The sequence below is a fragment of the Drosophila tropicalis genome, unplaced genomic scaffold, assembly GCF_018151085.1.
Source record: "Drosophila tropicalis isolate 14030-0801.00 unplaced genomic scaffold, ASM1815108v1 contig_593, whole genome shotgun sequence".
Lineage (NCBI taxonomy): Eukaryota > Metazoa > Arthropoda > Insecta > Diptera > Drosophilidae > Drosophila > Drosophila tropicalis.
This window is the reverse complement of record NW_027173070.1, coordinates 16,846,835-16,859,165: the sequence shown is the minus strand read 5'-3', so window position 1 is coordinate 16,859,165 and position 12,331 is coordinate 16,846,835. Positions and strand designations below refer to the sequence as shown.

General features: G+C 37.8%; 3 protein-coding genes across 3 annotated transcripts; all 3 read right to left on the bottom strand.

Annotated features, from left to right (window-relative positions):
* Positions 1-996: 996 nt before the first annotated feature.
* Positions 997-2,722, bottom strand: Or42a (Odorant receptor 42a). The gene is made up of 3 exons (XM_068290852.1): positions 1,947-2,722; positions 1,527-1,884; positions 997-1,464 (listed from the first exon to the last, which is right to left on the bottom strand). The coding sequence occupies exons 1-3, from the start codon at positions 2,720-2,722 to the stop codon at positions 1,366-1,368; spliced, it is 1,233 nt and encodes a 410-aa protein (XP_068146953.1). The 3' UTR covers positions 997-1,365.
* Positions 2,723-3,396: 674 nt separating this feature from the next.
* On the bottom strand, positions 3,397-4,472 carry Tsp42A (Tetraspanin 42A). The gene has a single exon (XM_068291340.1). The coding sequence runs from the start codon at positions 4,364-4,366 to the stop codon at positions 3,623-3,625; it is 744 nt and encodes a 247-aa protein (XP_068147441.1). The 5' UTR covers positions 4,367-4,472; the 3' UTR covers positions 3,397-3,622.
* Positions 4,473-10,404: 5,932 nt separating this feature from the next.
* LOC137577065 (J domain-containing protein CG6693-like) lies at positions 10,405-11,646 on the bottom strand. Its single transcript, XM_068290435.1, has 2 exons — positions 11,551-11,646; positions 10,405-11,498 (listed from the first exon to the last, which is right to left on the bottom strand). The coding sequence occupies exon 2, from the start codon at positions 11,483-11,485 to the stop codon at positions 10,631-10,633; it is 855 nt and encodes a 284-aa protein (XP_068146536.1). The 5' UTR covers positions 11,486-11,498; positions 11,551-11,646; the 3' UTR covers positions 10,405-10,630.
* Positions 11,647-12,331: the final 685 nt, after the last annotated feature.

The following is a 12,331-nucleotide window of genomic DNA, read 5'->3' as shown; positions in this document are numbered from 1 at the left end:
AAATACAACACGAAGTAGTAAAAACAGAAACAATGCGAGTATGGCATACGCTGCGTATGCGTATTGTAAAAATAAATATGAGCGCGCTTAAAAGTATGCAGCGCGTTTGCAAAAACAATGTCGGAGGAAAACAACAAAAAATAAACTGCAAAGTGAAATATTTTTGCGCTCACACACACACACAGGCAAACACAGAGGAACGCCAGAGAGAACGTGAGAGAAATAGAGAGAAATAGAAAAAGAAATAACGGCAAGTGAGGGGAAAAATGGTGGCAGGAAATGGAATAAACGTATTTCAATTTTACATTTTCGGGCAAATGTAAATTTGCATTCGAGTTTTGCATATTGTTTGATATTTTTCCTGCCGTCATTGCCGTTTGTTTTATTTCAAGTGTTTTTGGCCTTCATTTAGTTTGTTGCCAACTTTTATGATAAAAGTTAATTGAAACCAATTAACGTAAATTGAGATTCAGGATTCAATTCCAACATTACAGCACTTACTACTCAGTTATTTGGACTTTCGAAATTCGTAGCCAGCTATTTTAGGCCTATTTGTCTATCACCTTCCGACTGTGTGTGCTTGTGCCATTCATTCATTTATCTAACCTACTGACGAGACCCACTAACACTTTAGCTGCAAATGTCGTTGTCACTCTTGTTCTGACCAAGAGAGATAGAAAGATATATGCACGTTATTAGAGGCCTGCCTAGGACATTTCACATGCAGGAGCAACAGCATCGAAACATCCTTCTTGTATGTGCCTTTCGCATCGCCTCTAACAATGTCAATTACAGCAACGAGCCTCATGTCGAATTATCGCCTTTTGCTTGTACCTTTCACCTGCATTTTTTCTTTTTTTTTTTTGCTTCCCTTTTGCTTGTTTGTGTCCTTTTCATTTTTAAGTGCTATGCAAATAGCTTTTTGGCCAAGGAACAGAGCGCTTGCTTTCAACTGATTTCGTCTTTTATTCTGTTCTTTTATTCTTTCCATTTTTTTCTTCGTTTTCTTTCCCTTTTTCCCTTTTTTTTGTGACAACCGCTTTTAGCCAAAGCCAACTGACACATTCATTCAGATTTCGATTTTTAGACTATTGGCAGTTGTGTGTACGAGTGTTTAACTTGCGGCCAGCTTGTGGCCTGTATGTGTAAGTGTGCGTGGGTTAGGGTGGGTTTGTGTGTGAATGGCGTTTACTTTTTATTGGTCAAGTTAAGCATTTGGTTTTGTTGAACACTTGAAATTGTTTGTCGATTTGTTTGGGCCATTTGTTTTGCACGTTGGAACAATACGAGTATATGTAACAGGGGACAGAGCAACTTTGTTGTCGATGATCTTTATCTTATAATAAAACCTCTCAAAATAAACACTCAATATAAATTTTCACCTTCTTCTCCAGTTTTCGATAATTTTTCAGCAATATTCATTTGCTTTACCAGTGTAAAAACAGAAAAGGAGAATTTTGTAACCTGTGAAATGGAAATTAAAAAAATGACTTATGCATTATTCGAATTAGTCAGCTATTACTTACACTTATGTTGGTGCCAACTGAAATGGTAAAAACATTCATGGCCATAAAAGTTATGGGCTGCTGTAAATTATGCAAAAAGTGTCTCAAGGCATTTTTATAACGCTTAGAATAGTCAATCCAATTGGATTCGAATAGAGCATCAGCCAATTGATTGCAATCCTCGGTAAGATAATTGCAGAGTATGCAAAATGGTGTAGTCTCCAGCAACACAGCCGACATAAACGATAACGCGGCAATTGCAGATGCCAAATTGGCAAACATCACAATATTGATGAGAGTGAAACCCAAAACTAAGCCCACGACCAGAAACTGGACAAAAATCGTTCCAGAGATGACAGGCCGTAGGCTGTCACAAAATCTTTAAGACCAATTAAATAATTAATATGCTAATTCCTTTAAAATTTTTCTCTTCCTACTTACCGCAAGATAGTCTTATGATCCTGAATACATTGCACCAGTTTTTCATAGCGCTCTTTCTCACTTTCGTGCGGATCACTACCCAATTGACGCAGTCTTTCAGCAAATATTTGCATATGAGCTCTAAGCACTAATATATAATTGACAGGATAACAATCGACGCAAACATCCTGAAAGCAAGCACCGCACATTGCAAAATACTCTAGACCAGCTTGCAGAGCCAAATGCCATTTACTGCTACGCCAATCCAAAAACGGATAGTAATTCTGATACGGTGGTCTGCCTATGAAAATGGCACTTAGAAACGTATTTGTGGCATACATCATATAGACGGACATAAAGAAGAAAAATATGCGATTGCTAAGCGAACATGCCTCATGGATCCTTTTACGCTCACTGTCCTGTGTAATGCGTTTGTCCATTTCATCCAGAATGTCATTGGCATCATCGAAACGGTTCACCAAATACCAAACAATCAACACTTTTGTGGAACATGACCAGGCATTGAAGGCCACCTGCAGCGATGTAAGAAATTCACCTGGCGAAAATTCCGATAGATGGATAACATAGCCGGTCATAAAGCCAATCGGTTGATAGAATGTTGAACAAAGATTCAAAGCAAACGACCAGAGGCAATAAGCGAGAAAAAAACGTTTTGGTGGCTTTCTCACACCCATGAAAAAGACGCAACGCAAAAGATAAAGAGTGCCATTCTTTGAGTTTGCCGGCTCACTATCTTTGGCCGTGTACATGGCAGGAAAGATACGACGAAGTACCATGGTCAGGCTGCTGCTGCTGCTGCTGCTGATACTGATGATCCTGAGGGCAAAACTGATGTGTCTATTAAGTCGCAGAGTCCGAGGCATTTTATATAGATATTGCGTGATTATAAGCTCATCAGTAGTCAAAAATTCATGAGGCAACACTTTCATTGAAATCAATTACTGTTTGCTTTATCCAGCTACTGAGTTTCGGCTATACGCTATTCCCAACGCTTTCCTTGGCGAGAGTTGAACTAATTGAAATGCCTTGCCATCATCGTTACACTACACCGTGTACAGCATTTACGCTTGGCACGTAACATTCTAAAAGGAGAAGTGTAAAAGTTTACACTTTCATATAAATAATTAATGGCATCCTCCATCCACCAGCTTAACCAAAATGAAGCAGCCTGCACTTGTTCACAGAAGAGTGAGACAGACAGTTAGAGAGAGGGAGAGAGTTACACTGAACACATCAATTTAAATGGCATTAAAGTGCACACAAGCTTTGGATTACATTACAGGGTATATCATCGAATCACAATTAAATATCAGTTAAGTGTCATAACAACAAATTCTTAAGGTTAAACAACATGCAGTTATTTGGTTATAAATCTTTGAAATAAATCCATAAAATGCCAATAATCGTTTGTTTTCCCTGCAAATCGAAGCCATTAAAACATAAGTAGGTATACATATATAATTCGCTGGCATTTTATTTTGAAAGCTAATTAAGTGGCAGAAAGACCGAAGGACGAATGAACCGAAGCAATGTAATGCGAGTTGGCTTAGCCAGTCGATTAATGAGGCGCAACAAGCGCTGAGCCTGGGGCATAACATTGAATTAAAGTTCAATTGACCAAAGCCAAATTGTAGGTCGTTAATTTAGCTACTAATCACCCTGGGGCGATTGTCCATTTATTGTTGTCCTGGATATTTTAGTGTGCTTGGTTCACTATCATCCTTATAGTCATCATCATCTGATGACTCCGACTCATAGGGATCATCGGCAAGTTCAGCATCCTTATAATGGAGCAACATTATCAACATGGCAATGCACAAGACAACGAATACTATAATATTATCTCTAGCAATTTCCTTTTCAATCCCCCTTAGAGTTGCATGAATGATTTCACGACATCCATGACATGTTTCCATTCCACAACACGATTCCCGAGACCAAGTCCGATTTACGATGGTCTCTAAATAATCGATAACTCCCGTCTTGCCACAACATTCGAATAGACTCTCTACTTTGTCAAATCGATTTCCCAACCATAATTTCTGTAACAACATATCGACTGAGAGATTGAATTCGTCAAGAAATGCAATAGAGGAGATCGCTATGCTGGCCAAATAAATTAGAAGAATAAAGCCAATTAGCATATATCCAGCATATGCGAACAAACTGGGACTTCTTGCAATGCGTATGCCCAGAATGGCTTCGAATATGTAGGTAATAAGTGTAAAGCCGCGCACCCAATTCATCCATGCGCTTAGGGACACTATATAATTGCCCATTTCAAAGCTTTCCAGAGTCGATAGCTTAACAAAGATGTGTATATATACATCGGCCAGAAAAATAATGCCAATCACTAGCAATAAAACATTGCTCTCCAGCACAAGGTCGCGGGAAATGCGAAACCAGCGAAGCAGCCTCATCTTGAGACCCTCTTACTCCTTACTACACGAAGCTGCGAATACTTTTCAAATACTTTTGTTTATATACTTTGAAATGTAAGGCAAGCCCAGGCCAGGCGAGGCACGACAGGGCTAGACATTTTGAAATTGCCCCCAAGGCCAACTGTTGATTTCGCTGGAACGAAACGCCAGAGTCAGTCAGTCAGTCTGTTGGGATGACTGGCATTCAGGCTGACTGCCTCTCTGGTTGGTTCGCTGGCGGCTAATATCAACATTTGAATAACTGACACACGCCGCCATCCCCCGCCGTCTCCCACTTCTGACCGACATATATTCAAGTGCAAATGAGTTTACCTGAGATATCTCACCTGTTGCGGGTGGCAGAGTAAGTTGCCTGTAAGGTGAGTGGTAAGTGGTGCAGCCATTGTAAAAAGCCAGATGAAATTAAATATTTGTGTGGCAGGTAGTATCAACATTACGCTGATTGCTCATACATAGCAACACGCAAAGCTAAGCGAAAAAAAATAATCCAAGACGCAAAATGAAAAGAAGAAAAATCGACACTAGGAAAACTAAGACCGAGCACTTAAGGCTATGCCAATGAAATTTGATATTTTAAGAAAACCTTTTGAAACATTTCCCTAATTTCTCTTTACTTATTTTTTAGAGTCTTTCAATCAGTTCTGTATCGTTTTCGGGCCTGGGGGAAATTTTGCTGCTAATGTTTTTCCATGGTAAACAAACTATAAATGAAAGTACCCTGTTGTAAAGAAAAGTGAAATCGTACTTATTCAACTTGGCATTTATTGGCTAATCGTTGGTGGAATCAGTTAGGAGCACTCCTCATGTAAAAGTCAACAAAAATCATGTTAATCTGAGTAGTCAGCAAAATAATCTGAAAAAACACAGTTCTGTTTGACATACTTTCTTAGTTATTTCAATCAATTATATACTGTCTATAAGTTTAAAGCTTGTTTAAGAAATAATTTTTTGCTTTTAGAGACCCAGGATATTTGGTTGGATATTTGGTTACAATTCGCAAGTCAGTTGATATTGATCAAAAACATTACTTGTCAAAAATAAAAACCTATTTTTGAGTGCAACTTCTTGCAAAAGAAACTTCATTCAATTTCATATCGGTCTAATACCATTTCTGGAATGGCCTGTAATCACCGAGCTGCTTGCTATAGTTTTAAACGCGATGTATAAGTGGAATAATCTACAACATATCTAAATTTGATTGAACTCGCATACCTGACGTTCTCTTGGAAAGGTTATTCTTTCTGGCAAGGTATTTTGGTAGTCTTTGAAATATTTCTTAGGTGCAGTTTGCTTAAGTTTTTGTGATATTTACAAGATTTGTGAGCTCGTGAATAAATTTCGTGTACTTTCTGACTTAACACTTTTAGTTAAAGACAAAAAATATATGCGTTTAAGTTTTTAAATTGGTTTAAAATCTTCTTTTATATAATTCCATTTGGTTCCTCTAAATTAATGTATTTAGTTTGAACGACATTTCAACCAAAAAAAAAAAAGATTGCAAACAAATGACATTTTAAAATTTACAAACTAAGAGTTGTAAAAATTTGTTGCGCTTAAATGTAAAATAACCTACTTAAACAATGGCCCACAGTATTCATCAGGATGGCAGAGCTCTGTTGTCACTTTTGTGTGTGTATGTGTGTACTTGTAGTAGCAACGAAGCTACAACATTATCTTATGGCATTTAATTTCAATGCAGTGACTTGACGCTGTTTCCGCTCTGACGCCCATTGTTTGTACTCCCTTGCCCTTGCCCCTTGCCCTAGCTTCGCTTCAGCAACTGTTCGTTGTGCAGCAGTTTCCCTGTTAAAAGGAAGTGTCGGTGCGGTGCTTTTCCTTTATTTTCTCTCTTAGTTTTTTTTCCCTCTCAGCTTATTTGCTGGAAAATTTTTGTGAAAAGTGCTTATTATTTGATGTGCGCAAAAAATTTGCTTTTTACTTTGTACTCAGTTGCACAAAAAAATAAAGAGCAACAACTTTCTGCTCCTGGGCTAATAGAGCTAATTTATCGTAGGGCTTGAAATTGAGTTTTTTAAGCGTTTTAATTAGAAACAGTGTCAGAGTCAGAGACTGTTTTGACCCGACCCGGTCAGAAGCAATGTCACAGTTTGTTAATTAAGTGAACAAACGGCAGCTGCGTCAATTGAGACACTTCGAAACGTTGCCGAAGACCAGCTTTTTGGCAAAGCAACCAATCAAGGTACTGGCTGCCAAAAACGGGATTGCCAATGGCAAACTGGAACACCTGTTTCTCCATTCGTTTTTTATTCGCAAACTAGAGTCCAGTCAATTTTGATGGCTCAATTTAGACAATGATTTACGAGGCGAGCAAATGGTTGTGAAACTCTATTCGCAACATTGATGGGTACACAAAAGTTCCAAGCTTGATTTCTATGAACATTGAACCGAGAACACATTCCCAGAGGGCCATAATTGAATTCTGACTCTATGTATGTATGTATGTATGCATGTGCCGGCGATATTGGCCCATATTTATGTTCTTGTTCTTTTTGCCGTATGAATAATTGCTGTGAATGTTATTTATGATTTTTAAGCCTTAAGCCTTGATTTAATTAAATTGGTAATGCAATGAGACAACATGTAAACGAGTTAAGCGAAATTAAATAATGTGCCATGAATTATTACAATTGATTTAACATCAAAAAAAAAATCTTAACGTTCAACAATCTAAATTTGTTGCATCGAACTTGGAATACTCTGACAGTTGGTTGACGGAAAAAGGTTTTACCATTTGTATCCCATTTATATCATTTGCGGATATATAAGTAATAAGATTACTTGGCTTGGTCTTTTCTCGTTAGAATTCAAATTAAACTATAACATGACTTAAAAGTCTTTAGATCTAGTTTGTAAATCGACTCCAATTGTATCATTCAACTTCTACTGCAAAATGCATAAAAATAACCAAATTCCGTTTATAATATAAAAGTTTTCCCAACCAAAATTGGCAAACTGCAGCAATCGAAAAAGTTGGATTCAAGCACAATGAGAAAGTTATATGAAAGAATCTATATAAAGTCAGTTCCTGCCAATATCAGACATGCAAATCCTTAGATTTAATCCATTTTAAGTCGAAACATTGCATAAACTTTGCTTTCACCTCAAAAGCCAGTTCCAGTTGCGCCTGTCACCGTGTTTAGCATATCCTCTTTTTGCTTTGCTTTTACTTTTCCAACTGATTTTCATTATTAAATGTACACCTAACCTACCAAATGCCACAGGCCCCTGCCCCATTTCGTGTTACTGTCAACATTTTTGTTGAAAATTGCAAATGAAAATGTTATAAATGCAAATACATTTATCTTAACTTTCAAGTTTCTCGCACAAAAGAATCCTAACAGGTGAGATGAAACTGCAACCTTTTGGCCCAAACTGTTTCAAGTTACCTTTCATTTTATTTTTTATTACTTTTTAGGTTTTGTTTTTGCTCATGCTGAAGATGACCTTTGCCTGTATTTTCTGGTTTATTTATGGCAAAAAGTTTCAATAATTAAAGTTATACACACAAAAGAAGAGCTAGAAATGAGACGACAAGAATACCCTGTACTAAATTAGTTGAAGAAATGTTTAAAAGTTTGTTCATTCGTTTTTGACCGCTTAAAGTGTTCATTATTACATTTTAATTTGTTTTGATCCTTTTCCAGTAACGAACGATTTGAGGCGACCATAAAGATTAACTCTTACTTGGTGACCATCAGAAAGCCTTTTTGAATTACATTTGTGATTCCACATATGTATATTAATTCATCCTGAATATACTTTCAGAACCCATTTGACTACAGGGTATTTAAAAAAGGGAAATTTTTGTGTTGTGAGGACAATAATTATGGCTTTGTGTGTGTCAAAAAGAAACGCCACTAGAAATGAAAATAAAGGAAACAGAAATGCAAATGCCATTGCAACTTTTTGCTGTCTGCCGCAAGTTGTTTTACTCCCAAAGACAAAAGCCTCCATAATTAAAGAAGAAAGTCAACTTTAAGTTATTGACAACAAAGTTAAAACTAACAAAGCAAATGAAAACCTTTTTAAAGTTGTCTGTTGCATACTTTTCGATATGTCTGTACCTCAATTCCAAAGTGCAGAAACTTTACCTTAGTTATTTCTTATTGTTGTCAACTTTCTGACATAATATTAGACTTAAAGACACAGTTCTAAGCATTTGTATTTAAACTTGATGTGTTGAGATTTATATTGCATTTAATTAAATTTTAGAGATTTTTGGAAAATATTTCTATTAACTTTGCCAGTTTCTGTTTGATGTCAGTTACCAAAGTAATGTGGATTTGAGTGGCAGGCAACCAGGCAAATTTGTAGTGTGGGGGTAAATTGAACAGGGACCACGAAAATTTCATAAAATTGCTAAATCAAAAGCCAACCAGTAAGAGCCAGTCAGACGAAAACAGGACTTTGATAGGGGTAGGGGTGTAGATGGAGGTAAAGTGGATTGAGGCAGTCATAAAATACATGCACAACTTGCCGCACAGATTGCCACACAAATTCACACGAATTTTAATAAATGTCAGCATTTCACATTGTGTTTGTGGTGTTGTTTGTAGGAAAAAGTGATTGATTTATGTCACAACATTTACCAGCGGACTGGGCACCATAAAGCATGCCAAGCATACACAATCATACAACCCCCTCTTCTCCGCCAGCGTTATAGCAATAGGAGTAGCGGCGAGGGGTAGCCAACATACGAAACCGCAGTTGGGAGAGTTTGGAAAACCGACCTCAAAAACGAGTCGGCAAACAAATCAACAGGCCGTGTGTGTGTGTGTATGGCAAATTTCCAACGATTTACAACCTCTTTTTATTTTGCCTCTCATCCTCCTCATGCTCTCTCAACCTTTCTCTCCTCCTGTGCCAGCAAAAAGTCAACGATTATTAATTTTTGGAAATCCCAGTTCAAAGTGTATAAATTTTCCATTTAATTTTCAATATTTGAATTCGATTTCGAGTCAAATTGCCTTTTCGACTTTTTTTTGTTTTGTCTAATTTTTTGTGTGGCTTTAACTGGGACTGTCAACTGTCAAAGCACGGTGAAATCTTCAAGCCAACTGTCATAAATGTCGACATCATTAAAATGTCATAAAGTTGCAACTATTCGACCCATCCAATGACAAAAAATCTTCAGTCCCCTTGCTCCCTCTCAACTATTTATGTACTATAAGCGTCCAACCGACCGAACGAACGAGCGACTACTACTTGGTAAAATGTACAAAAATTTCGCGCACTTCCGTTACATTTCGCATCCTTTTTGGCTGTTTATTTTTCGGGCAACGCTTCCTTTAGACAAACCGCAACGGATGCACAGCCGTGCACACTATTCAGACGGAGGCGGAGACCGAGACGAAGACGGAGATGGCAGGCAGCAAGGCAGCTTTTTGGAAGCACGGCAGCTCGACAGCCAAACACAACTGAGCCAACGGAGGCAAACCGACGAGGGCGACGACGACGAAGTGAAAACGAAATGACAAAGCAACTTGCAACCAAAAACTATTTGCCTTTAAACGAAAAGGCAGTCGCCCTGGAAGGAGAAGTTCATGAAATGTGCATTTTTTATTGAAATGTTTTTATTTTTCTTGTGCCCTTTTCAAAATACCATTGAAGATAGAGAAAAAGCACGTTGCAAATGTGTGTGTGACAAGTGAAGCGTTAAACGTTGTAAAAATTAGAATTACACAACAAATTCAAGAAGTTAAAAACAGATACGATATGGTCTTCTCTTGTGGAAAGAATTGAAGCGAAAATGGCATTATTTTTTATTTCCAAACAGTCATACATACATTTCCCACACAATAGCGAAAAAAAAATCTATGAAAGATTCGATATCTGTACTTTCTTTATAAAGTAAAGTATGAATTCCAAAACTACTACGAAAGCTAGCAACTCCTTACCTAAGCTTAAAGCAAAGATTCTACAATCCTGGTTCTTGTGCTTAATCCTTATTCCTGGGTACAACTCGTAAGCGTAAAAGCATTGCAAAAATATCACCATTCTTTGACTTTGTAAAACCTTTGTTTACTAAATATTATTAGAATATTTACATAGAACTATTAAAACGCGTTTTAGATTAAAATTAAATTAAATTTTTCAATGTTCTCCCTCCTGATAAGAGCGTTTTCCTTTTCGAATAGATGTCATTCTGAATTTAAAGAGCATAGTAACTTTCTTCTTTGTGGCATTGAATCTTGAAGGCAAAGAAGATGACCCACCCTGTCGCTATTGTTGTTCATAGTCTGGGTCCGTTTCCATTTGAGTACAGGAGGTATCACTACCATATTTTGAGGAAAGGTTGTTAAGTACAGCATTCAAGTCACCATTGCAACGGGTAAGCAGAATATCGCTAGGTTGTGCTGGTGTGTTAGCAGCCAACTCATCATCATCATTATAATCGAGTGCCCCCACATCCAAATCTTTGTTATATTTTACTAAAAGTTCGTCCATTGCTTTATTTTGTTCTTCTTCCACAGTGAAGGCGGCAAAACGCTTCTTACGGCTACGACGTTTATCGGCTGCATCGTTCTCGAATTTTTTATATGTCTTCAGCTCCTTGGTCCTTATGAGGCTCCTAATGATCTTTTTAATGCGATTCTCATCTTTCACCGTCGTAAGAGGAACTTCTGTTAAGATTCGGTCCATTGAACCTTTGCCCAAAATATAGGCTGTTTTGATATCTCTCTTCTCTAATAGCGAGCCTTTGTAATTATGTAGAAAATTCTCACGCACACTTGCCCCATCAAGCGGAAACTTCATCAATGCGAAACATTGGTCTAGCAAATTGGTTAGATCCAGTGTCATTTGATTGGAAGATCCCGTCAGCCCAAGGCTCCCACGTTTATCATAGACAGCTCGCTTTTTGGCATCCGTCAAGATGAGCAAGATTTTATGCACCAGGCGGCATTTCTCAAAAGCCTCTATACGTTCCGTTAGTGGCTTCAAGTCCGGATGCTCATGCAAAATCAATTGATAAGCAGCCTCGCGTATTTGACGGGGCAATGACTCAGGCGGTATATCCAAAACATCGTAGACATTCTCCACGTTAAAGAGGCGCAAAGAGTCACGGTACATAGACATCGCTGCTCAGTGTCTGTGGGTGTGTGTGTGAGAGAGTAAGTGGTCAATATAAAGGAAGTCCTTACTAAGAGTAAATGCTGTTTTATTTGTTATTTCTAACTTTCGAGAATTTTGGATTTGTTTACTTTACTAGTGGAGATGAAAAAGCAAACTGAGCTGGGAGAACCCAGACTTACTTACGTGCCGAAATGCTTTACAGTAAGCTACCTGACATTAAAGTCATGGAGCACCTTGGGAGAAAAGATCAGAGAGGGAAGTTACTCCCCCTGTATATCTAATTTGCAAAGTTTATTTGAGACAAGACCGCATAAAGTTAAATTAATGCCCAGGTCTAAGAGGCGCATGCACTTCCAAACCATATTCTCCATCTCCACCTCCTTCTAGCTCCATCTCCATTACCTTTTCTCTGAGTTTGTCGTTTTCAATTACACTTAAACTTTAAGCGTTTTGCGTGTTGAGATTTTTCTTTCGTTCATATTTTTCTTATTTTTTTTTTTTTTTTTTTTCGAGTCGAAAATCATCAACTTTTTGCCCTCAAGTGCTTCATAATTTTATTAAGCAACGTTTTGAGCTCCACTTTTGCTCTTTGGGTGAGATTTATGCCACGTGCTGCAAATATACCATACACATAAATACATAAACATACAATCTTTTTTTGTCTTCTGTCAGTGTGAGTGTGTGTGTGTGTGTGTGTATGTGGTATTTAGCATTATGCATATATATGTATATACTTTGCGGCTTCCAGCCAGACCGAAGCAAAACCAAACCAAACCATTCCAAGTCTGAACAGATCGGAGCTGTGTGAGTGTCTCTCAGCTGTTACACATCCTGACGTCGATGTCGACG